This window comes from Triturus cristatus, chromosome 5_2 (genome assembly GCF_964204655.1).
Source record: "Triturus cristatus chromosome 5_2, aTriCri1.1, whole genome shotgun sequence".
Lineage (NCBI taxonomy): Eukaryota > Metazoa > Chordata > Amphibia > Caudata > Salamandridae > Triturus > Triturus cristatus.
The window spans coordinates 90,523,510-90,551,090 of record NC_140588.1 but is presented as its reverse complement, the minus strand read 5'-3'; the positions used below and the strand labels follow the sequence as shown (position 1 = coordinate 90,551,090).

The following is a 27,581-nucleotide window of genomic DNA, read 5'->3' as shown; positions in this document are numbered from 1 at the left end:
TGTTTTACATGTCCTGCCAGTGATAAACAGCTTATTTTGTTTTCCACTACAGTGAAGCCCACACCTCTCATAGGCCGCATTGGAAATTCCTTAATACACTTTTAAACTGTAGTTCCTGATCAGAGAGGAGTAGATAATTCATGTTTCATATGTTTAGAATGGAAATGACAAATCTGCCTTACTGGTGACATTGCATTTAACATTACTGTTTTAGAAATACCAGTTCTCGAAAATGGACATTTCTCTGGGCTTATAACTCTATGTGCTTTGCAGGCTGTCTCCAATACACTTCTGGGCTGGATGACAGTCTTGCTTTGTGCTTTCCCTTTAGACTGCCACAAACACAGGAAGGTGAGGCTCATCTACATTCTAAGCACTCATCTGCATTCACTTACATTCTGATGAGTCTTCCTAGGCAGAAGGAGTGGGAGGGGCTGACTCTTACACTTCAATAGGTAGTGTTCTGTCCACACACAAAGCACTGATTTGTCCCCCAGGGTTAGCCTGGCAGATATTACTGGATTGAAAGGGATCCCTGTGTACTTCAGAGAGATGCTTTGAAGTTCCCCCTACATCAATGGCACCTTTTGATATAAGTACTGGGTCTCTGACCCCCACTAAAATCTGACTCTGGATCTTGAACTTAACCTCTGTCAGAAGCACCCCTGTGCTGCTTAAAGGACTCAACTAGACTGCTTTTCCAGAAGGAATGCTTTTCTGCTTGTTGCGCTGCAGTTCCCTGACTGTGCTGGAAGGAGAGTTTGACTCTGCCTTCTCTCCAAGTGATGGCCAAGGGCTTGCTGGCTTGCATCGTGTCTTCTGCAGTCTCAGGTACACAAAAGACTTCTTGCAATTCATACCGAATGCATGAGAAAATTTGCTGCATCGCCCTTCAACACCAAAGCAGATGCTGCTTGACAACATTGGATCCACAGCCTGTGCGGATCAATGGCGACACTTGGTTCAGCTGGGTGACAACACATTGCATTCACTTCAACAGAGCTTGACAATGACAAGTGACCCAATTTGAGCAGCTCGACTATGATGCAGTATGCGCTCAATGTCAACTTTTGCTCCAGCCAAGGTATTTCTTCAGAGGGACATGCCTGGGTCCTCTAGCCGGCCTGACGTGAATTTTGGATATACCCCGGTCTAGCGCGACCTAATGTAATCTTTTAGACTATTGACTTCTCAGCGCTTTACTGCATTTTAACTTTAAAAATTCATATCTCGGCTTTCACTGATTGGATTTTTGTCATTTTGGTCTTCTTATACTCAGAAAAATATTCTCGAATTTTCTAAACCTGTGTGGAGTCCTTTTGTCGTGTGTTCATTTTGTTACTGTGTGTGTGTGTGTTGCTACAAATACTTTACACATTGCCTCTTTAGATAAGCCTGACTGCTCTGTGCCAGACTTCCAGAGGGTGAGCACAGGTTATCTTTTAGCATATATCTAGTTTACCCTGACTAGAGTGGTGGTACCTGCCTGGCCTGGCTGCATACCTGAGCCAACCAGGAATCCCATTTCTAACAAATAAGATGGATATAATTTAGAAATAGATCAGCTGCATCAGATGTTTGAAAGAATAGCATTTAGGGGTTCCTACGGTAGCAGTTGCTACCCTTGGCACAAATGTTGCTACTCCTGGTACTGCACTTGCAACTCCTAGCCTCAGAGACCTCAAAAGCCGTACCAAAAGGGAAACGTATACAGGCACAGCATTTGCAATCATTGCAGTAATCCTGCTGATTAGTAAAGCAAAATGAAGCGAGTTTCTACCATCAACGAAATAATAGCCAATAATAAATAGGATGCGAGCATTTGCAGCCAATTAAAAAATTTTGTGGTAGCACTGCTGCCATCTCTAGCCAGGATTATTTCTGTAGATATCCTCTAATGACTGAGCTCAGATCTCTGCAAGAGAACATCTGGGTATTCTCTTTAGGAAGGGTACTGGCTGTGCATGTCGCAGATCTCCCTGGACAGTCTAGCAGTGGCACACTTGTGAAGGACGTGCTGGGAGCAAGATAGGATTAGCGAGGTTTAACTGTTAAGTGCGGTGTCGGGAAGCTAGGCCTAGCTGCAGTAACTAGACAGCAATATTTGTGAGTGTGAAAGGAATCTTACCAGGTACAAGAAACTGCTGAAGGCCTTGTTGGATGCTGCTGAATATATATATACCTGTTCATCGAAGGTACTATAGGATATTGACCTTACCCAAGGTGACCTGACAGACGTGAGGCTTTCATCAACAGGTTAGACTAAAAGGACAAATATTTTCAATGTGACATTCCTAAATATTTAGACTACAAATATATATTCCCTAAATGAAGAGGCTAAGTCTGGATCACAAAACATTTTTTCCTGGCATTATTTCTTGCCCTTGGTATCAATTTAATGCTGCCCTGTGCTCAAACTACTTTCACCTCTGCATTATGAAATCAGATCCTGGAGTTGGTAATGAGTGACAAGAAAGTTTGTGCACACTTTTTGTGAGGCGTTGTGCTGTGGTAAAGATGTGTTTCATTTTTTTTTGTTCAGCATTACTGCAATGTGATATTGTTGTAATATTTTAATTGTGTTGTTATAGTGCTTTGGCACGTAATTGTGTTATATTCTGATATCATTTTTTATATGCCATTGAATGTTGCCACATTTTCAACCAAAAGCAGCAAAATTGACCACTATCTAAGGTTGTAAAATAGCACTGCTCCAGCTTTTCAATTAGTTTAGATAACGCCATCCTCGACCCATCCCAATCCAGATTCCGAAGCAACCACAGCACTGACTACCCTACTCGCCTCCACAGACGACATCCGCACCCTCCTGGACCAAGGCCACTTCACGGCCCTCATCCTACTCGACCTGTTAGCGGCCTTCGACACAGTCTCTCACCGCACACTAGTAAACAGACTATATGATGCCGGCATACAAGGTACAGCCCTGGACTGGATCTGATCGTTCCTCACAGGAAGAACCCATCAGACTACCACCCTTCCACTCCGCCCCTACGAACATCACCTGCGGAGTCCCACAGGGTTCATCTCTGAGCCCGACCCTCTTCAACATCTACATGGCTCCCCTCGCAACCATCGTCCGACAACATGGCATCAACATCGTATCCTACGCCGACGACACCCAGCTCATCCTCTCCCTCACCAGAGAGCCAACCACCACAAACCTCAACTTCCAGAAAGGTATGCAAGACGTCGCAATCTGGATGACCAACAGCTGCCTCAAACTCAACGCCGAGAAGACAGAAGTCCTCATCCTTGGAACCACCCCTTCAGCTTGGGACAACACCTGGTGGCCCACAGTCCTCGGAAGCCCACCCACACCCACAGGCCACGCCAAAAACCTCGGCATCGTAATCAAATCATTGCTCACCATGCACCGACAGGTCAACACCGTCCCCTCTAGCTGCTTCAACACCCTCTGTCTCCTCCGCAAGATCAAATGGATCCCTCCTGAATCAAGGAAGACGGTAACCCAAGCACTCACCACCAGCAGACTGGACTGTGAAAACACGCTCTATGTCAGCATAAACAAGGTCTTGCTCCGCAAGCTCCAGAAGATTCAGAACACCGCGGCTAGACTTGTCCTCGGCATCCCCCGCCACGAACACATCAGCCAACACCTACAGAGACTCCACTGGCTCCCCGTGGAGAAGAAGGTCACCTTCAAAGTCCTCACTCACACCTACAAATGCCTGCACAACACCTGACCCCAATACCTCAACGACAGAGTCAACTTCCACATACCCAAACGGAACCTATGATCCTCCAACCTCGCATTGGCTGAAACCCCACGCATCCACAGAGCCAGAGCAGGCAGAAGATCATTCTCTCACATTGCAGCTACGACCTAGAACAAACTACCGGCAGACATCAGACTCTTCCCCTCCCTACACACCTTCAAGAAGACCCTCAAGACCTGGCTCTTCGGCTGAACAGATCTGTGCGCTCCACTCCCACCCCCCCCCCCACCCCCAGCGCCTTGAGACCCATGCTTTAAACCCCCCTAATTGATTGATTGATGAGCGCAAACTTTTCAACATTTCCCAAGAATGAAATGTTTTCATTTACACCATGCATGCAAAGATGCCAGCTTCAACTGCATTCTTGGTAGTAGATCTGCATCAGTCTTTTAGTCCAGGGCTTTCAGAATCCTGGATGTTTCAGTATTCACCAAGGAGAATTGGTCACGATGTAGAATTCTATGGGTCATCCTTCCCATAAGATACCAAATTAGTTGTTGCGTTGCCATCCACTTCTTGACCATCATCGCTCGTTGTTGGAAAAGAGCCTCTGACACTGCCCCCTAATCTTTAAAATACTGCAACATTTGTCTCCAAATACATACAAATAGAGGTGAAACAATGGATTTAGTTTGCTGCATGCAGTGCTCAGATTTTAATAAGGCATGGGGAAAGATTAGATGCCTGTGAAACACCGTACAAAAGGTAGCAACATTTTATAGGAAAGATGGTAAAGATACCCATAAGGTGTAATAAATTAGCTTGTTGACAGCAATCCTTCAGGTGTTCGGTACCATCCTGGCATTTTAAAAAACATTTTGCTTTAATAACATTTAGTAAAGTATGATTTAAAAACTCTCTATCTGGCTGCTGCTGGGGCACATTGGTAGGATCATGGTTCTCAGTGAACTCCTCGATGAGCTGAGCATGTTCATTCATTTAAGCATAAGAAGGGATCATAGGCCTTTCATTAGTGGAAAGGCACGAGTCATAAAGATTGCTTGCACTGTTTTCAATAGTAGATAATGCATTACTTTATTTAATTGATTTTGTAAAACATCAATCATAATAGAACTGTGGTTTTTTCAAATTGATTATCTTAATGAGATGAGGCATATATAAGGAAAAGTAAGATCATCTACCAGTGAGGAGCCCTTTAAAGATGATAGAATAGCGTCTATGGACGTGGCCAATCTAGGAGTTCAAATATTTAAAGAACATGCTTGTTTCAGCCTTTTCCAAATTTTTTAAGGTCTGCTTATTGTTGAGCTGGCAGGCATAATGACATTTCCATAAGGAAGAGCCTTGAAATTGTAGGTTTCTACACACCAAATTCTTGAGGCTCAGTGGAATGGGGTGATGATTTGAGTATGCAACAGCAGGCTTGTATTCAGCAGGCATGGCGCCAACAGTTTCACTGGATATCAAAGTGTCTTCATATAAGGCATTATGCACGTTGAAGAGTCAATTGAATTTAACATTTAACCCTTTGATTTACCAGGAGTTGATGATCTTTCTTCCCCCCTGGAATTGTATGGAAGTGGCAGGACACACCTGTATCCTTCGCTGCTTGCATGTTGCCATTGCTGGTTGTTGTTTATCATTTAGCCTGTTCTTGTCTGTTGTGGCACACAAAAAGAATTAACGTACGTTGTGATCCTGGGGATCTGGAAAGATGTGAGTGTGGGCGGAGAGCTTTCCATCCCAGAAGTGATCTCCCTGGTTTCTGAATTCTCTGAGGAAACTTGTAAAAACAAGGCTGTTGACCACAAAGCCACTGCAGGCGGTTCTTGGTCTGCTCCCTCCCTTAGGGAGCCAGGGAGGCTGACCACTGCAGCAGGACAACAGTAGAGCAGAGAGGTGTGGATCAAAGTGGGCCAGCAGTATGGAAAAACCATAATCCAGTTGGATAGAGCAAGTGGGCAGACAACCTGACACCAACATTTGGAAAGTGTTCTCATAGGAATACTGTGGTGTCTAGTGCTATTTGCAGCCCCCTCAAACAATATCTCTGTGGATTACAGGGGCTGAGAGGTTTAAGAACCCTCAGAAAGGGAGGTCGTTTTAACCATTTGTGTAGCTAGAAGGTGGCTTCTTTGGCTATGGCCGAAGTGCTCCTTAAGTGTGCTTCAGACCTGATGTGCAGTGGGTGTCTGAAGACGTTGAGTTTTAGCCTGGATATCCGGCAGAATGTTTCTATTGTCAGGTCATTAAGTTCATAAAATGTTGTACTTAGCCTCTATATGATAGTGGTTGAAATACATTTTATCTTTTTTCTTTAAGAACAATAGTGATCAAAAGCTAAGCATGACCCATCAGAAATTAGGCTCTGAGAGGATTTCAGCAAAAACCGCTGTGGTACAAATGAGACTCAAAGCTGTCAGAGGTGGTTACCCCATGCTGGGTCTGCTGGAGGGCTCTTTCCGCAAATATTGCGCCTTCATAGGAAAGCCTTCCTATGATCCCTCCATCATCTCAGTAACTTCACAATCCACTACTGGATACAAAGAAAAAAGGACTCAAAGGGTGGAACATCTGATTTGAGCTTTGCAAACACAAACCCTGTTCATGAGGGATGTGTACATCTGGAATCCTCTAACATAAAACCTCTCTTGGACTTAGAGATTAGACTAGTATCCCCTCCAGTAGTTTGTAAAGAATACCCTTAAAATATTGTTAAGCAATTTAATAGTACACCATGCTATAAAATGACACAGTACAAGATTCTTTCACTGACTCCTGATCTTAATTGGTGGGTTTGTTTAATCCGCCTAATGAGTACATTGAGCTTTTAGAAGCCCATCAGGCCCTCTAATTAATTCTTGATGGGCTAGGCATAAAACAAATCATTCTAGTTTTTCTTACACTGATCACATATTTTTTGTGGGTTGGAGACCTGGTTAAAGCAGAAAATGTATTACAAAAAAAAGAACCTGGTTGTGTGCCATCTCTGCATGGGAGGCATCAGCAATGTTCACCAACTGACTCTAAAAAATATAAAGATATTATATTGAGCTGGGATCTTATATGTCTGTAATACACGAGGACATACTTTACATACCTTTTTCATGGAGTTGGCACACCAGCCTTATTATGTATAAAAAATATTGCATTTTCACCCTCCCATATGCATTCGAAGTCCATAGTCACAAGTCATCAACTGGCATTGGGCATGTTGTGCTGCTGAAGTCCCGAAGATATGTACGAAATGCAGCAAGCCTTTTCCTTGCTAAATGTTAGCCAATTTAATAGGCACAAGTAGAGATCAGCCAAGTAACATGTCAGTAGTGGGTGCCTGAAGGATCATAGTGTGTGCCTGCAGTTTCTTTGCATTGATGAAGTCAAGGAACAGTATTATTATGTATCCAGGGACGGACTGGCGGTAGCGGGCACCGGGCATTTTCCCGCTGGGCCGAAAGGTTGGGGGACCATTTTTGACCAGTGGGTGCCGGTTTTGTTATTGGGGCTGGTTTTGCAGCAGTGCTGCAATATCGGCCCCCTGTAACAAAAACGACAGCGGTGCTTGACACTAGCACCCCCGAGCCAGCGCTTCTCAGTAGCACCCCCCAACGGGGCCAGTCGAGCAGAATTGCCAGGGCTGGTTTCTGTTCCCACTCCAGCCGTGCTAATATCTCATTTTCTGCTCCTTCCGTGGTTTTCTAATTGAGGAAGATAGTGTAGCCTTCCTGGAAAGGATCTTAGAGATGAGGTGCAATGTTTCAGTTAGTTTTCCATAATTGCAAACATAAGCAGGACATGCCTTGCTTTGCTTCATGGATATCAGAGATGTGTTTAACAACTGATCCTGCGTTATTTGTGCCCGAGTACATTGAAATCGAGGTGGAAGGAGTGACTTGTAAGACCGGTGAGAGTTTACTACAGGTATCATAGTTTGATTGACAGCTGTTGACCTCTAAAACCATGGTAGATTCTCTGATGGCAGAGAAAGGAGATCTGTGCCAATCAGGACTATGGACACTGTGTGGGGGTTAAGGTTTGCTTGAAGGATGGTGGGGCATGGTGTGAGAGTGAAGTGTTTACTGGAGAATACAGGCTTGTGCCCTGAGGTGCACTAGTTTGGAAATCGACTGACCCAGATGGAGAGAGTAGGGTAAAGCAATATTGTTTGTTCTTTTGGTGTCATGGGACTAGCAGCCAAGACACCAAAGGGCAGTGTTTGAAGAAAGAACAGTGCAGTTTCATGTGATTTGTAGGAGAGGGCAGGAAATAGAAGGGAAAGTTAATGTGCTTCGAAACTTAGAGTGCTTCTTAGCACTAAGTAGTTGAAACAAATGCCTGCCTGGCTCTAAAGTTTCCACCTTCACCATTGAGTCTATGAACTAATGCGTGGTCTCCTTTTCCATAACACATGTAACCACATACTACTACTAGGAACGGAAGTATTGCACAAGCTTTTCAACCATATTACATGCATGCTATTTTATGGGATTATTTTTCATGGCTAAACAGAGGGAGGGCGTCCCGCACGCGCTTCGCAAAATAGAGAACAATAATCATTATTGAAATCCCCACTTCACAATGCTTACCTGTTTTAGGATCAATGGAAAAATAAGGCTGTCCCTCTAGAATACTGTAAACCACTCTGGCGCTGCTTCCGTACGTGGGGTCATCGGCGTCGGTGGCTCTGACCTGGAGCACGTACGCACCTGGGGAGAGAGACAGATGCGCGCTTCAGATTTTATTTGCACACAGTGCATCAAACACATTTCTGGCAATATGCTGGGCTGCAAAACATATCAACATAATTCAAATGGCTGCTTCAAGGATGACGCTCTGTGGCCGGCTTCCCTGCAGTCTGTCTTTTTAATGCGGCCTGCCTGACACTTTGTCTGTTGATTAATGAACACTTCCAATCGCGGGTATTGCTTGAATTAGCACATGTACTCACACAGGCCATTTAGAAGATTCATGCGCCGGCGCCGCCATCCGTAGGGGCTTTAAGGCTTTCAAGTTCACGGATTGTTCTGCCCAGTCACCCGGGCTCTAAGATTACACTGAACTGCAACACTGTATGCATAAATATAAATGCCACCTCATGCGAACCCACAGCAGCATTGCCAAGCCATCCTTCAGAGCTGAGGAAGCAGCACACCCCACACCACACACTGACTCCTAGCACATTTTATGCATGAAGGTGACTCGGTGACAACCTTTCAAATATATCACTCAGATATATGTGCCTACGAGTCTTGAGAGAGCTCCACAAGAAAGATAGAGGTGTATTAGTTAAAAACGAAAATTGTTGCAAAGAAGCAGCAACAGGAGATGCCAAAGCAGATACAAATTAATTTAAATGTAGTGTGAATATAAGGTAAGATTGAGAAGTATGTTATGTCACGTATACTTGTAGAGCCTCATTCACAAAGGTAAACCTACATTTGTATGTAAGTTAAACTTTTTTGGGGGGTATTTACGGACTCCAGTTTTAATTTTACTAATATTCATTTTACACCTGCAGAGACTCTCCCGGGGCCGGCTCCTCCATGCGGGAAGAGGAGCGTCGCCCCACTGCTTTCTCGTAATGCAAGAAGCAGAAACATAAAATGGTATTATAAATACCATTTTATGTTTCTGCTTCTCGCACTGCGAGAAAGCAGAAGGTTTTGGTTGGGGGCTCTGCTCGAGAGCAGGGGAGGAGTGACTAGCCCAATGCTGCAGGCCCTGGCTGTTTGATCGGACCAGTTACGCGCACTCTCCATTTTCTCCATGTAGGCTGCTTGCAGTTTGCATGGAGAAAATGGCCTCCCTATAGACGCCTGTGTGGTCGGCGTCCCAACCAATCACAACGCTTCCAGTGCAGCGTTGAGATTGGCTTAGGGGAGGGGAGGAAGGCTGCCTGCTTCCTGTTCCTGCGGAGGCAGGAAAGTAGGAGCAGACCCAGCAGTGAAGACGCTGGACCCGTTAAGCTAAGTTTTAAATTGTATTTATTATTTACCCCCCGCGCAACTCCTCCTTCCCACGCAACCATTCGCCCATCCCCCCTGCTCGACCCTGCACCCGCTCCACCCATGAGACATGCTGGCTACGACTGGACTCTGCACTTGTGGTTGAGACTCCACACATAAAAATATAGGCGTGTCCTATGTCTGGTTCAACCTCTTCAAAAACAGGGGGGAACCCAAAATAACCCTCCGGCATCTGGGTACATAAACACGATATATAGAAATAATGCCCCGGGATCAATAGTGTAATCATTAATAGAGGAGACAGCTAAGTTGCCTCTTCCTATGAGTTATCTTCTTTTTCTGTGAGAAATCTTTTTAAATTTTTATTTCCACATAGAAGTCAAAAAACAGTTTCACTAACTATTAGGGTATCACTCAGACAAGATGCAATAAGGAGAATATAATTTCTTTGTCAGAGGTGCAAATATGGATGTGTTGAATTCGTTTTATGTATGTAAATAATGTATATGTTTGTATATATATGAAAAAGAAAAAAGAAAAAACAAGATATAGATATGGGAGATGAGTAAAGTATGAAATAAATATACATACTATCACTCAACCTAAGAGTATAACTATTTTCTTAGTGAAACTGTTTTTTGACTTCTATGTGGAAATAAAAATTTAAAAAGATTTCTCACAGAAAAAGAAGATAACTCATAGGAAGAGGCAACTTAGCTGTCTCCTCTATTAATGATTACACTATTGATCCCGGGGCATTATTTCTATATATCGTGTTTATGTACCCAGATGCCGGAGGGTTATTTTGGGTTCCCCCCTGTTTTTGAAGAGGTTTATAATTACACTTGTTTAAGTGTGAGGGTGTTTTAAAATTAGAGACGCATCTTTATTGAGTGTATAATAAAAGAATCTGAAATAAGGATACCACTAGTCAAATTACAGTTTCAGTTTGAACTACAATACAAAACACACACGGGATACAATTATAGGAATTATAGGAATTTCTTGATATGACAGAACCAGTAGTAGTGAGCTACACGGAAGAAGAAATCAGTGCCTTATGTAAAATTCCCTCGTTGTTGAGTGGCGACCAGATAGTGACACATGTCTTGAATATAGATAAGGTGGAGAGACTAAAACAATTGAAAAAGAAAAATATAAGAACCCAATTACATGCTCAGGTTCTATTGGAACATTTGAAAAATAATACCATCCCAGTGGGACTACAAGTGAGGAATATCCCTGTGATTTTCATTACAGATAAAGCCTATCTAGGTAAATTTGGTGGTGTGGGAACGAAATGTTCAAGAGATTGGATGGCACTGTCTATAGAAACTGCATTGAGATTGAATGAAGAAGAACTAAAAGAAATTCAATTACTAGAACAAGAAATCATAGGTGATACCACGATTAAAGATTCCAAAACTTTGTTAGAATCAGTCGAGAAAACAATTGCGGATTTCAAAACACATACCACAAATCAGAAAACCACTAAAGTAGCTAGAGACATAAAAAACTTCAAATTAGATGAGATATATCCGTATTTGAAGGAAGATTTCTATCAGAACAATAACCCTAGTTCACTAAATTTGCAGTATAGAGGTAGGTCGCGGACGAAATTCATTACTTTTTCGGATACCTCTTCAGATTCAGATCAAGGGTCGTACACTACTTATCAACCAAACCCACAGTATCCTAGATCCCAACCTCCTTTTTTTGGCAGAGGCAGGTATCGAGGCAGAGGAGGAGGAACAAGATGGAGAAATTTCAACACACAAATAGGCCAATACCAACAACAGGGCCAATACCATACTCCGGAACAGTATCAGAACCAAGAGTCGGAGACCTTCAGAACCCGGAAGAAAACATACAGGCGCTGAATAAAAACATTGAGTTGCCAAATAGATTAGAGACCATACCCATCTACAATCTATCAAAATATACTCCTACCGTAATGGAACTGTCTATTTTGAAGAAAGGGTTATCGTTTGTTCCCACGGCTTTGCAAAACCCTGTAGACACAAAAACTGAAATCTTACACTTCCTGAGAAAAGTGAGGCTGAAAGCCTTTTTCTTAGAAAGAGACAAAAGTGAACAAATTAATATAAGTGGTTTAAGAAACAAATCAAAGTTCATTCCTGAAAGTATTCTCTTGCCGAATGAAATCCTAATATTTGAAGAACAAATTTTGTGTGAGTTAGATGCTTTACAAAAAAAGAAAATCTATTATAATGCTAATTGTAACAAACAAGAAATCCAAGCCCTTAAAGATTTATCCAATAATCCGGCTATAATAATCAAGCCGGCCGATAAAGGGGGAGGGATAGTCCTTTGGGACACAGATAAGTATGACCAAGAAGTCATACGCCAGTTGTCCAATCCTTTGCACTATAGACCACTTGAAGTCAATCCCACACAGGATTTGAAATCTGAGATCTGGGAGATCACCAAAGAAGGTTTGGAAGAAGGGTGGCTCTGCAAAAATGAGTTTTATTTCCTTAATAGTGATAAAACCAAGGTACCTAATTTATATGTATTACCAAAGGTACATAAAACACTGACAGACCCGCCTGGTAGACCTATAGTGTCAGCATGTGGATCAATTTTGGAACCACTAGCAAAATACATTGATACTTTCTTACTCCCCTTGGTTAAATTAATTCCAGCCTACGTGAGAGATACAATGGATTTGATATCAAAGGTTGAAGGGTTACCATACAACAAAGAAAAACAACTTTTGGTATCCTTTGATATCGAATCATTGTATACCAATATACCTCAAGATGAGGCTTTGGCAGTTATGAAATACACTCTTGATAAAAGAGAACGCCCCCATCAAGTGCCTACGGAATTTTTAATAGCATTAGCAACTTTGTGCCTAAAAAACAATTTCTTTAGTTTTAAAGAACATCTATACCTCCAAGTATCAGGTGTAGCGATGGGCTGCAGTTTCTCACCAGAAATAGCAAATCTGGTAATGGCAGAATTTGAAAATAAGTGGATATATGGCGACACCAATCCATTTAAAACACAAATTAATTTTTGGTGTCGCTATATAGATGATATTTTTATGATTTGGGATGGAGATGAAACACAACTAACAGATTTCCACAATTGGTTGAATTCAAGGACTGTTGAATTCAACTTTACGAAAAGTGTGGATCACTTAAGGATAAATTTCCTAGATGTATTTATACAACAGGAGAATGAAATGCTAGGGGTATGTCTGTATACGAAGCCTACAGACCGAAACACCCTCCTACACTTCACAAGCAGTCACCCACGTACACTTAAAGAAAATTTGCCTTATGGGCAATTTCTTCGTGTACGAAGGAATTGCACAAACAAAACAGACTATTTCATTAATGCAGAGCTATTAAAAGACAAACTTATAGCACGAGGGTACCCAAAAAAGCTTGTGAAAGGTGCGCTCAAAAGAGCATGGTATACACCAAGAGATGCTTTATTGATCCCGAAACAACCTGACAAAGACACTCCACTAACGTGTGTGTTGACTTATGATCCCAAAGCTAATAAAGTTAAAAAAATCATCCAAAAAAACTGGAAATTGATTGAACGCTTGGGAATTCCAAAACCCCTGTTTGCATTTAAAAAGGGTAAAAATATTCGGCAGCAACTTGTGAGAGCCGTAAGACAGACTGAATTACCCAGAAAAGACTTAAGGAGCTTATTTAGTTTACCACCAGTGGTAGGCCATTTTCGTTGCCAAAATTGTTTGGCGTGTAATCTTACAGAAGACTCAAAACAGTTAGATATCAATGGCCAAACACATTACCAAAGGAGGTTTTCTAACTGTAATTCTAAGAACGCAATATATTGCGTAAAATGTCCATGTAATAAATATTACATTGGACAAACTACACAATCTGTAAAGAAACGTATATTACAGCACAAATCACGAATAAAATGTAAAGTACAAGGGGCTCCATTAGTGCAACATTTCCAGAATCAAAATCATTCGGAAAACGACATAAAATGGTCAATTCTTTGTTTAGTAGGAAATCTTGAAAAAACGGAACTTCAAACTAAACTGAACAGATTGGAAGCCAGATTGATAGAAAAATATCACACTGCAACAAGGGGCCTTAATGATAGAGATGAGATTTGGGCGCTGCTACAACAATGAGGCCACCTACAGAATGGTTGTGAGTCAAGGGAATATGTATATACATTTGGTTATATGTCTCCGAGACGTCAAACATGTTACTCTAATTACTGGATTAACAACATGTGTATAATATACTTGCGGTAAATATAAAGATTGTAAGGAGTGGCGTTTTTTCACATTGGGTTATAAGGTATCTTTATCAATTTGATTGTTGGCTTTATAAATAAATTGTTCTTTGAGATGAAGGTGTATAAACGTTTGGAGGTAACTTGATTCTATCTGTGGTGTAGGTGTAGTTTGGAATATTGAGTATGCCAGAGATGAGAATTGGTAAAGTTCGTCATTTCAGTAATAAGTTGTCCGAATATCTTTAGTCCTTCGTGGCACTCGATTAAACAGGGAGACATGGTGTCCTTCTTCTATTTTCACGGCCCGTTTTGCTTATTTAAAAACACTTCCGCGTCACGTGATCAGAGACGAGTGAAGTAGGAACATTAGAGACGGAGTGCGAGAAGCGTGGCCAGCTATAATTCGATTCAGGTAAGATAAGGGCAAAATGAAAGAGTGTTTTACGTAATATAATAAGGCAATAAGGATTGGAACCAATGCCTGTCTCTCCTTTGCTTTAACAGAGGCGATGGTATGAATATGAGGAAGGTGCTTGTTTTGGATTCATAGCGAAGTTGTGAGGTACGAACTCCTTCGGTTTGTGATCTAATGGTTGTTTGAACCAATTTAGATACGTTTGCTTAAACCTCGGGGGCAAATTAAAGCTGTCTCTATGGGGCCTTTGCTCTCATTACAGAACACGAGTAGAAAAGACCTTTGAGTACGAAGAATTTCGGGAATTAAGGGTCCTTTAATACAGATATGTTGATGGAAACATGACATGGCTTGCCAGTAAGTAAATAACATCTCTTATAAAATGGTTGGACCACTGGATTGGCAGTATAGGAATAATTCCTAATATTTCAATCGTTTGTCTTTAGCGTCTTGAAAGAAAAAATATCCACCTACCTCGAGCAATAATCGGAACAGAATAGGTATACTTTACTTGCACTAAGGTATGGAACTTAGTCATTTTGGAGTAAGAATTTAAGTTGGGAAGAATCAGCGTTGTTAAAACTTTTCTAAAGACACTTCACTTTCTTGGTAGGGAAGAACACGTCCAAGTATTTTTAAGTTCACTTATGGGTGATTATTTATTTCTTGTATGTGATCCGCCACTTCAGAGTTTGTAAATACTTTGTAAATATATTGAAATTCTTTGGTTGTATGATAAGTCCCGGTGTGTTTATAGTTGTATAATATATGTGAAACATAAATATTGTTTGTTTATTTATATAGATAAACAAAAAGGATTAATTAATTTGCCCTTTTAGGTTGGACTTTGAAAATATTGTAGATTTGAGTGCCCTAGTCCTGAGGAGGCCTGTAATTGACTTGGCTGAAACGCGTCGACAACAATGGTGAAGACACTCATGAGACTTTGGACTTTGTGTTAAGTAGTAGAGAGTACTTCAAAAGGAATGAGGTTGCAATAGTTGATCTCGAAGTGACTCTAAAAGAGTGTTCTTTTGGTAAGGAATGCTTCAGAGAAATAAGGTCAGAAGCATCCTGATTAACTATTAGGGTATCACTCAGACAAGATGCAATAAGGAGAATATAATTTCTTTGTCAGAGGTGCAAATATGGATGTGTTGAATTCGTTTTATGTATGTAAATAATGTATATGTTTGTATATATATGAAAAAGAAAAAAGAAAAAACAAGATATAGATATGGGAGATGAGTAAAGTATGAAATAAATATACATACTATCACTCAACCTAAGAGTATAACTATTTTCTTAGTGAAACTGTTTTTTGACTTCTATGTGGAAATAAAAATTTAAAAAGATTTCTCACAGAAAAAGAAGATAACTCATAGGAAGAGGCAACTTAGCTGTCTCCTCTATTAATGATTACACTATTGATCCCGGGGCATTATTTCTATGTCTGGTTCAAAGCTGTCTGGTGGGAGTGTGAAAGCTGATGCAGTTGTTCAGGAAGGTGGGGCCTAGTTTGGGCAGTGCCTCGTATGTGTAAATTGTTTGAACGGGGCAGGCTTGTGGATAGGAAGCCAGTGGAGTTCCTTCTGGTGAGTGGATAAGTGGCTGCAGGGTAGGAGGTTGAGTGTGAGTCTTGCCACTGTGCTCTGGATAATCTGGAGACTCTTGGTGATTTGGGCCGAGAGTCTGACATAGAGTGTGTTCCCGTTGTCTAGCTTGCTGGTGATTGGGTGGCAGTTTGATAAGTGTTCAGAGGAAGGCATCTGAAGATCTTTCTGAGGATCTTGAGAGTGTGGAAGCAGGAAGAGGTGATTAAGTTGACCTGGCTGAACATCTGTATTTGGTAGTTGATCACAATCCCCAAGTTCCTGGCTTGGCTGGATGTGGTGGATGTTAATCCCAGTTCTGATGCCTACGAGGCTGAGAACTTCAGTGTGGCGTTCCTTTTGAAAAGGAATCACCTCTGTTTTGTCTGAGTTTGACTTCAGACAGTTGGATTTCAATCAAAGGGTGACTTTTCACATATAGTCGATAAAATGTGTTTGGGTGTTGGCGGTGTCCTTGTGTTGTTGACGTATGAGATTATATCGAGACCATAGAAAAGTATGGGGTTAAGGAATGATCCCTGAGGGATGCCACAGATCATACTGGAGGGTTAGGAGGTGTAGGGAGCTAAGCTGACCTTATGTGTGTGGACTGTGAGGAAGAAGCTGGTCCATTTATGAGCTGTTCTGCAAATCCCTGTCTTATGGAGGCACTGGATAAGGATCAGGTGAAAGACGGTATTGGAAGCCACAGAGGGGTTAAGGAGGATGAATGCCGTGCTGTTGCCTTTGTCCAAGATGAGACAGATTTCATCAGTAGCGCTGATGAGGGCAGTCTTGGTGATGTGGTTGGTCCGGACTCCTGATTGGGATATGACCAGAAGGTGGTTTTTGCTTGTCTATTGTTTATGAGTTTAATCAAGAATGTCACTGGGTAGGGAATCAAGGAGATGGGGCTGTAGTTTACTGGTGAAGTTGGATCTGTTGTAGTTTTTTTTCCGTAGCACCAGTATGATGGTGTGTTTCCATTCATCCAAGAAGGTAGCAGGGGTAAGTGAGGATCATGATGAGGGCAGTGCAGATGGGTTCATGACCTTTGGAGAAGGTGAAGTGTGGGCATGGGTTCAAAAAAGCTACAGATTGGATGGGCCGCATGGTAGCAGCAGTTTCTGTGGGGATGAGGATCAATGCAGTTTCTAGTATGTTGTTGTGGTGCTTATCTTGCTGTAGAAGCAAAGAGCGAGCTGGGAGTAGAGCTTTAAAAACAGGGTGATGTTCTGGTAGTAGCTGTTATGTTAGATTAGGGTATGTTGCATTTTCTTTGATAGGTTAGGTTATGCTATGCTATTTTATATTAAATTACTTTATGTTGCTATAATGTGTAATGTTATGCTGCGTTCTGGTATGCTTTGTTAAGTCATATCATGTGTTTTATTATGCCATCTTAAATTACTTTATTTTGTGCTATGTTAAGATCTGCTACCCTGTGATACCTTATGTGAAAGTTATAAAATGCAGTGTACAGCATCTTGGGGGCTTCTTGACTTTAAGAACAAGTCAGCAGACTATTGCTGAAAATGCAGCCAGATCAGCCACTAGGGGTAAAACCATGTTTTTCTGACTTTTCTAAATGCAAGAGAGCTTTTAGTTTTCTTGCAGAAACGGTGAACGGTTGTTCCATGAAAGTGCTTCATGTATAGAAATACCATTACCGGTCCATCTGAGATTTGTTTGACTGAGAGGCCATCTATAAAGTATGTTTAGGTACATTATGGCGTCGTTGGTTGGTGAGGCAGATGAAGTCACTGCTGTGGGGGGGACATTTTGATTTTGTTGTCATAGAGAACCATCGTAGTTGTATAAAAGTTGGGTTGAGCTTGCTGCTCATGGATTACCCGGTAATGAGCATTACAAACCTTTCTGGAGATTACTGAGAGGTGTGCCTCATTACTCCTGCAAATTTATTTATAAGCATCATGTTTCTCCAGCAGGTTTTAGCCGCTTGTAGACAGATAAAACATGGCAGGAGGAAACAGAGTTTCCTCTGGTTGTTCCATAATTTCTCCATACGTTTTTTAAATATATGGAACAAATGGCTTCCATTGATGGACCTGCCATTTTTGAAATATTGTACTGGGTACTCCATATGGAATAATTGTTCTATCCAGATGAAATGTGACAGATTCTTAGTGGCACTGTAATGGACATATTACGATTGGATGGAATAAAGTGAATGTGTTCAGCACTTCAATCACAAATATGAATTGGCCTTTTGGGGTGTTCATCACATACATGAAAGGCATTTCTTTCTTTTGTAATAACTATGTGCTGCTACTCAGTGGGGCCCTTCAACCGCTGCCTTACCCCTCCTTATGGAACCACCAACCATGGCGATTGGTAGAGGCAAGGTGTAGAGCAACTAAGGACGTGGACGATGCAATTTGGGATTGTGGTCCATGTTTGGGAAGATACTCCTTAATATCTGGAGATTAAACCACTAGAACGTGGAACAGGATACTAACATCCCTTTCTTTCCTTTCCTATCACACCAAATTAAAGAACCCCATCAAAGGGGCTAAATTGAAAAAAAAGAGGCAAAATATGTACTTTTAAATTCAGTAACTGAAGTTAAAACACTTTTTGTGAATGTTCACCACAAATCTGATTCCGTTCCTTCGTGGAGAAAATAAATTAAACTTTAAAGTCAGAAACAAAAAGAAACAACCAAAGCCATAACCCTTTCTTGGCTTGTGGTTTGCTACATAAATTTTACCATGCACCGCATATCAGGACTTGTTATAATTGCACCTCTCTTCTAAGCCAGTTTTTAAAATTTGTCATCATTTTGGACCAACACTTTTGCCAAGGAAGCCAACAGATGAATATGACTGCAGTTTTAGCATAGATCAACTGTGCTTCTGCAGCCCCAGGCCCCTAGTTCATAAAAAACGGGACGTAGACAGAATTTACTTTGATCCACTGATAGTAGGCATGTGCAGACAATGTGTATTAAATCATATTTACTCCAGGCACAATGATTGCACCATACGCTGTTGCTCTCATGGAAGGAAAATTGCAGGAACCAAACCTGTATAATTTCTTGTCTGTCTTTTTAGGTCAAGTCCACCAAACAGTGCAAGTTGCTGGATTGCAAAAGACATGTTGTAGGCTTAAGAAAAACACATAGGAGCTTGCAGCCTACCGTTGCTTACCATTGGTTGGCTTAACTGCCACACTCATTTGCTTGCTTCTTATAAGAGGGCATGTCTTGTTCATCTCTGCCGGTCCCTCCTCTTGAGCATAACCTCTTTACTTGTGTCCTTCCACTGCTCACTTTTTAAGAAAGACTTTTTAGGTCTCGGCCTGCGTAGGCGAGATGTTATGTTTCTTAGTGTGGGGCTTGAACCCGCCCCTCTTCTCCATTGGCTGGCTTCCTAAACGGAGGCCAGCCATTGGAGGAGAGGGGCGTCTGTCCATTTAAGCCCCGTCTTTTTCGGATTCGGGGGCGTGTTTTTAAGTTTCTTTCTCTCCTCTGTAATGTAAACATTCCAGCCAATGTGAAGAGGAGAGAAAGAAAAACACGCCCCTGAATCCGAAAATGACGCTGCGTTTCTCCGAGGCATTTCTGCTTGACTTCGGAGAAAGATGGTGGTGTTCATGGCGTCATCCCCGTCCACCATGGTACCCCGTACAACGGCCCGGCTGGTGCTTGTCTCCTCCCCCTGCTCTCGGCTCCCTCGGTGCTCCTGTGTCCGGCTGCTGCTCTGGTCTCCTCCCCCTGTCCTCTCCGGCTGGCGCTGTTCGCTCTCCTCCCCCTGGCTTTAGCTCCCTCTCCTCGGGCTAAAGATGGTGATGTTCATGGCGGGCCGAAGCTACCCCGTGACATGACGCGCAGCTCTGACGGATGGGCCTGCTCCGGGAGAATCTGCGGCCTGCCGCTTGGGTGATTTGTCCCCTCGCCCTCTCTCGCCTCAGAGCTGCTGCATACTCTCGGCCAGTTCCTTCTCCTGGGCTCTCTGCACTTTTAAATTATTAGCCACAAAATGTATACTACTATTCCCTAGCCACGTCCCGTCCCTCTCGCCAATTCTCCGCCTCTAGATGCTGTTTGCCTCTCGCCCTTGGCCTCTAATACCTGCCCTCTACGCTATCTATATGCGGCCTTTACCGCTACCTTCAATGATGTGGCGTTATAGCCAGATCTGCCAACTTTGGCACTGAGAAACAAGCTCCTGTCCCGGCGCCGGCTAACAATCTTGTGATTCTGGGTAAATCACTTAACCTTTCTGTGCTAAAACAAAATGAATCTTACTAACCTTGTGTAATGTAACTAGTGCTCATGTAATGCGTTCCAATGCACTACATAGAACTGCAAAAAGAAAGAAAATAACTCTTGGTTTTATTCCCAGCCTCTGTGGGCCACCCCTAACTTTTGCCTCTACCCTGGAAAAGGGACTAACAGCCAGTAAGGGGGGGGGGGGGGGGGGATTAGGCTGCCTAGCACAAACGCGGCTGTCTAAACTCGCGTGTAAAGGAAGTAGGTGACAAACATGCACGTCTCCCACCTACACGTGCATTGTAATCAAACGCTGCTGTGAAGTTCTAAGCAGGAGTGTAACCGGGTGCTGTTATCCGAGTTGTATTTGCAGGAAGGTCAGGCTATAATTCTTCACCTCCTACTATGCTATGCACCAGGACTAAATTGGTTAAGAGGTGGTCTCAAAACACCAGTACATACAGTTGAATGTCTAACGCAGTGGTGAGAAGTCACTATGGGACTGTTGGCTCAATTCATCTGTTTTCAGTGCAGAATCAAATTAAGCCGGGGACAGAGCTCCTACTGTAATCTACGACGCCAAAAAACACAGTTCTCTGAACTGTCTACTGCATTGTTTGTGCTGCGACGTTCTAACCAATCAGCTGTGCACCGCCGACCATGCACAGAAACCGCTCCTGTGCTAGGGTTATCGGAGTCCCATGCTAAATGATATTTTGCTGTTTGGGCACTCCTTCTAATCTTGCAACACGAACATTAGTATCCATCTGGTGAGTTCATGATAGCGCCATAAGGCAGCTGCCTACAATGGCCCTAACTTAGCACCGGCCACGGGCAGCAATCACAAACCATTCAGCAGTGCTTTACCTCCCCCCGCCAGCCCTCCCCACACACACACCCTTTCGGACCTGTACATGTTTATTTGACTAGCGCGGCAAGCCTCAGTTGGATTACTGGCAGCTGGCGTGCCTTTCGTTTGTTAGTTGCTTGTTTACAAGATGCAGAGAAGCGCCAGCAAGCCAAGAAAGCGGCCAAGCCTCGCCTGAAGTTACAGAACAATGAAACATTACCCTATAACTGATGCAGCTCGTGCACACATACATTCGTATATACATTATTTGAAAGGTTGTTTCTGCAATATTAGGGACTCCACAGTGCGCCCACTCGTGGGCCATCGCTTGATCTAAACAGATCTTCAGAGCACATGCTCGGGGGGGGGCTTTTTCTGGGGTCTGATGGTGCACAACAGACCAGACCATGCTCTCGGGTGGGGGAGGAGGCTTTACATGGGGTCTGAGGGTGCACCACAGACCAGACCATGCAAAAAACATTGCCATTTACAATACCAACAACTTTAAACTTTGCAAATGCGAGACCTATTGCATTGCAAATGCTCTGTGTGTGTGTGGGAGGCTCTGTGTGTGGCTCTGTGTGTGTGGCTCTGTGTGGGTGGCTTTTTTGTAGGTGGCTCTATGCGTGGTGGCTTTGTCTGTGTGTGGGTAACTCTGTGTGTGTGTGTGTGTGTGTAGGTGGCTCTGTGGGTGGCTCTATTTGTGTGTGGGTTGCTCTATGTGAGTGGCTCTGTGTGGGTGGCTCTGTGTGTGTGGGTGGCTTTGTGTGTGTGGCTCTGTGTGTGGGTGCAAATGCAATAGGTCTCGCATTTGAGAGTGATTAAGCTATTGACATTGTAAATAACAATGCCGTTTCTTTAAATGTTTTAAAAACAAAAACATAAACAAAAATAATGTCATAAGCAATGCCAATAGCTCTAACTTTAACAATGCCGAGACCATTGCATTGTAAATGCTTGTTTACTTTTGTCTTCAGCACTCCACGAGCGTGCATGTGCTTTCCATCTATCTCCATAGTGTGCTTCTCTTACCTCCTCCATGCTCCCTGATGCTTCAAGTCACGCTCTGGGTAGTGTTAACTTAATCTGCAGACGTGTTCGATGTGTGCTGTAATTTATTTTTAATGAATGCAGCACGTTTTAGCAAACTTTATATGTTTACTTTCTTTTTTATGGTCACGCCCAGTCAAAAATAATTGCCTGGTAAGGCCCATAAATAAAGGGAGGTTGTTAATTATTTAGCAGACTGATTGCCTCTCCCGCCCCTCTCCATCAGTCAGTATCTTTATTTATAGCGCATGCTCTCCAAAATCTTTTTGTTGCTCTCGCACCCCTTCTCCCCCTCCCTGGTTGCTGCCCACTCTGGTGTTGACTGCTCTCCACTGCTCCCATACCCAAGGACATCCCAGCCCCTCATTATAACGTTGTTTAAATTATCGAGAAATGATTTTTAAAGATCCTAAAGGTAGTTGCATGTACCAGTGTTCGTAAGAAACAGCTTCTGTTGCATTTTCAGTTCTAGTTATGTGAGTTATAGTCACTTAAACCAATTACCGACCTGGGAAAGATGAAAAACGATCTCAAACATGTGAAAGGTGAACAAAGACTTCCAGACTTCAAAGCTGTGCATGCTAGGCTGTTTTACCAGAATGCCTAGGAGGACAAGTAAAGTGTGTTTCATCTAGCACCTACTGCACTAGTGTCAGGCTTCACCGTGCTGTGGATGACGGGTGCTTCTGTTGCCCCGACCAGACACCTGACACAGTTCTGTATTTGTACACTTTCTTTAACCCATCCTGCTATCTTACTATATTTACAGAGTGTTAAAAATCTCAATAAGTTGCTCATTTTTTGAGTGTGCACTTTTTATAGAGCACTTTAAATTGTGACGTTTTTATCTTGCATTTCCTGCTGCGGTCTAGCAGGTCCACGGGGCTATATATAACAAGCGTTGTTGTTACCTAATTAATGGTACATACGTTATCGCTTTAAGATACATGGGCTGAGTTTAAGGGGCCCATTACGATGGCGGGCGGCACCGTAACGGTAAACGGGACCGTCCGCCATAGGTGCGGCGGTCCCGCTATGCCAATTAGGATGCGACTGCCACCCTGGCCGCCACATCCAGCACATTTTACATTGCGGCAGGCGGTACTGTGAGCAGCACGCGCCACAATGCAAAAAATGCATGTTTTGCATTGGCATGCACAATGTGACAGGCACTTCGCGCGTTGCCTGCCACCTTGTGCATACCAATGAAAGGACCCCCCAAGTGCAGGCATCCACCCCAACCCCCCTCCGGGGCCCGCAACAGGCCAACGAAGGCATTCTCCGCATGCCTTTCCATGGCAGAGTCTCCGCCATGGAAAGGCATGTCACCGCAGGCACGCTAATATGGATGGTGGTGCCTGCAAGGCACCACCACCATCTTATGGGCCTTTTCTGCCCGGCAGGCAATCGTGACAATTGGCTATCAGCGGAAAAGTGGCGGACGGTCTTTCCGTCCGCCGCGGTACCCCCGCCAAGCTAATGTGGCGGGGGGGGGTAAATGGCCGCCGGGCGGTGAGTTTTGGCGGGTGGATCGCCCACCCGCCATGATAACAGGCCCCTAAGTGTGGGAATTTATCTTGATTCCTACAAGTTACACACAGACCTAGCACTTTAAAATTACACAAAGATCCCAAAAGCAGGTTCAGTAACTCACCAGAACACTTATCAGCTTTTTCATTTTGTATTCATCAGTTTTTCCCGTGACAATGTATCAAGCAGGATTAGCAGGAAGGTGGACACTGCCTGTTTCGAGGAGCCCTCTTCCTGCTGAACAGAACTTCACTCTCTCGTTAAGAACAGAACTTCACTCTCTCGTTAACTGTGTCCAGGATATAGAACAGTTTATAGCCATCAGAGGGCAGAACCACTGAGTTTGCAGCTGTGCGGTGGGAAATCCTGCAGGTTTCAAAAAATGTGCCAATGTGCCACTTCTTTTATTTTGATTTTATACTGTATTTGGGTCACTCAGTGCTGCTTTTGTGCTCCTTAGCTCACACCATGGCTCATACGATGGTCCAGCTAATGAAAATTGTTACCACAGTTGTTTACTTGTTTATTCTGAGAGACCGGTATGGAATTGTAGTCACAACTGGTATACAGTGCAGCGTCTGTGCACAGTAAGTGACAACTGTATTCTTTGGTTCAGGAGCTAAACTTTGTTTTATCGTGACTGCCCTGTTTAACTTTTGTGTTGCTTGAATTGCTTTAATATATGTGTTGTTTAATTTGCAGTTTAGTTTGTGTTTTTCCTTTATTGCTGATTGTTGTGCCGTTGACACCAAACAAAAGCTAAAAATATTGTCTGGACAACCTATCATGTAAAAATATCAAGGACCAAAATATCGAGAAGGTAAGTGCAAACACATGAGTATAGATTTACTATTCTTAAATCCACATCTACGTACCTTGGAGATATATATATTGTAAGGTACATATATGTGGAGTTCAGTATACTAAAACCTCGCTTACCCGTAGAAACTTACTTTCACGTTTTTTTTGTCCCCGATATTCTTATCTTATTTTGTCTGCACTATATTTTTGACACAATATTTTGTTCAAACACCGCAGACAGTCAACTGTTGATATTACATGTGCATTTCCGTAAATGTGGCAGGGATTGTGTACATAACGTAGTCAACATAGTTGTGTCGCAGTTGGTGCCGACAGCAGACAGTGCTAACGACAGACGCACACGCGTGTGTCCCATACATCATGTAGAAAATTGAAAGAGTTCCAAACTGAAAGGGCTGTGCATAGCATTGATACACGAGACCCCCACCCCCTTATTTCCGAGATGTCTTTCCAGAAAGAATATATGCTGCCTGTGTGCGCTCTGTGTAAATCTGTGTCCCTGGGCCTACAACACCTAGAGAGCCTCATTAGGATAGCACCGACCTTGCTGTGGTTATCAATCTGGTCCAGGCCCGAAGCGTCTCTTAGCCAAACACTAATTGCTGATTGCTTGACCTTAGACAAAGTCTGTAATATTAGGTGGCTGTCCTACGTGAAGGACCAATTGTACTCAATTTGCAGGTCAGCCTTTTTTGACAATCCACAGGATCTTAATTTGCCGCTGTTAAAATCGAGTCACTGGCTATATTGGCAAGAAAAAGAGCAGCATTCGAGTGATGCCCTCTTATTAAAGGCTACAGTTCGAAGTGTCAAGCTTGGAGCGTATGAGCAGCAGTAGCAACGGGCGCACACCCTATACAGATATGGAAGAACACAGGTGGAACAGTTAGAAGCACAACTTAAGCCCTGAAGATACAATATGTCGATTAGGAAGGCCATAAACATGGAAAAGGGACTGAAACAGTAGGCACCCTTCTCTAACAGGTAAAATGGTGGTCATGGTAGAACGAAAGTCTTTTCCGAGCATTGCCGGATATTATATTACTTCAACATTGGGTTATTCTAATATATCAATATATATATATATGTATATGTGTGTGTTGTTTATTTATTACGCTAGCTATCACTTAGTTGTTGTCATAGGTGGGTTCCTTTCGTATTAAATATTGCAGGGCTTATTAACAGGCCCCCGGAGTCGCCGTATGTCACTTTTTCCCACGTTAAAAGAGACGCACTGGCGATGCAAGGGGCTTGTAAATAACCCCCTGCATCTCTCCTAAAACCATGATTGGGGCATTAAATAACAAGCGTTTTGTCTCTGCTCTTCCCTGGTCCTGTCTTTCGACCTCTGTTTGATTAGTTTTCACTGCAGTTTTTAGTTCTCCATAGCGCCAGCAGGAGGCAAAAGTCCCCACCCCCCACAATAGCATGCATGTTCTTACACTTAAAACACACCACACAAATTTTTGTTTGGGTAAGAAACTGCTGCAGGTTTATTACATACACCGTTATGTAATATGGTGGGTTATCTTACGGGCGATCCAAGGGCAGGCAACCAACTGGGCCGCCTGCCCGCCTGATGAGCCAAGCAGCACTGGGGCGAACCCCGTCTGTGCTGCCCATTCAGTGATCCTCTTCCCGGATCACGGTCCCTTATTACTCACGCCCCTTTCAGGGCGGAGCGTAGCAAGGCAAGCCCCCGGTTGTTCAGGCCCACAACCGCCCGAAGGACTGACGGGGCGCCGACATGGTTTTCCAGGAACCTCCCATGAGGCTCCTGGGCTTTGGCACCCCCTATGGTGCCACACAGAGGTACCCTTCGGTACCCATTTGCTTCCAGATCGCCCAGTAACTCCGCCTGCAACGAAAAAAGAACAACATTACAACATTCTACGCCTCCCCCGCTGCTTCCACGCCGGGTAAGCGGTAGAGTGGGAGACAGCGTGTCCGGGGCATGAAAAGAGGAAGGACAGATGGTGGGGGAGGCCTATATACCCCCACCCTCATTCCTCGAGCCCCAGAAGTGACACGCCCTGCGCGCCGCAGCCACTGGCTGCTAGGAGTGGGGGGACTATTCCCCGAGGGGTCCCCTAGTAGAAGGGGGGTGGGCTGGTGCCTGGATGGCACTAAGAGGCCCACCCTTCTAGGGCGTCCTGCGGGCACCAGGGCAGCTGCATAGCACCAGCAGGAGGCAACAGTCCCCACCCCCCACAATAGCATGCATGTTCTTACACATAAATAAAACACACCACACTAATTTTTGTTTGGGTAAGAAACTGCTGCAGGTTTATTACATACACCGTTATGTAATATGGTGGGTTATCTTACGGGCGATCCAAGGGCAGGCAACCAACTGGGCCGCCTGCCCGCCTGATGAGCCAAGCAGCACTGGGCAAACCCCGTCTGTGCTGCCCATTCTGTGATCCTGTTCCCGGATCACGGTCCCTTATTACTCACGCCCCTTTCAGGGCGGAGCGTAGCAAGGCAAGCCCCCAGTTGTTCAGGCCCACAACCGCCCGAAGGACTGACGGGGCGCCGACACGGTTTTCCAAGAACCTCCCATGAGGCTCCTGCGCTCTAGCTCTGGCACCCCCTATGGTGCCGCACAGAGGTACCCTTCGGTACCCATTTGCTTCCAGATCACCCTGTAACTCCGCCAAAGCTCTGGAGGCGGCCACCGTCGCCGCCAGTGCCCCCCACCAAAGTAGCTATAGTCTTGTCCGCTAGATCTTCTGTCTGGGGCCTACTGTAAATCTAGCTGAAAGGACATCCCACCAGGATATTGATGCCCCAACTGTCTCCCAATAGCCCTAGCCGATACTTTGGGTCAGCTAGCGCCTGATGAAACAGACGCACCATGCCTGTGGAGTTGTGTCAAGCACAAACACCTCATGCCGCAAAGTTCGCCTGTGTCACCTGCCTCTGCCCCGTACAGCACAGGACAGTCACAGGCACCCTGGCTCACGATGCCCATCTATTTGCTGATCACTCTGGATGCCGTCCTCTGGCACCGTGTGAGACTGGGCACGTGTGTCTCCGATCTCTGGGACAGCACTCACTTGTTAGGAGACCGTTTCTACCGCAATAGCCAGCTAGGCTATTGGGGCGGGAAGGATTATACTTAACCTAGGTGAAGTCCCTTTACT

The 27,581-nt window shown here is 43.8% G+C and overlaps 1 protein-coding gene and 1 long non-coding RNA gene across 2 annotated transcripts in view; one reads left to right on the top strand and one right to left on the bottom strand.

Moving 5' to 3' along the window:
* The window catches only part of CDH12 (cadherin 12), a 2,012,840-nt gene that overhangs the window by 424,770 nt on the left and 1,560,489 nt on the right, over nt 1–27,581 (bottom strand). The window contains exon 6 of the mRNA XM_085606875.1: nt 8,306–8,425. Within this exon, the coding sequence (XP_085463001.1) occupies nt 8,306–8,425 (120 nt within the window). The remainder of the gene's footprint in view (nt 1–8,305; nt 8,426–27,581) is intronic.
* Nucleotides 14,299–15,511, top strand: LOC146822690 (uncharacterized). The gene is made up of 5 exons (XR_014961822.1): nt 14,299–14,354; nt 14,447–14,504; nt 14,620–14,714; nt 14,804–14,878; nt 15,197–15,511. It is a non-coding gene; the product is annotated as an uncharacterized LOC146822690 (long non-coding RNA).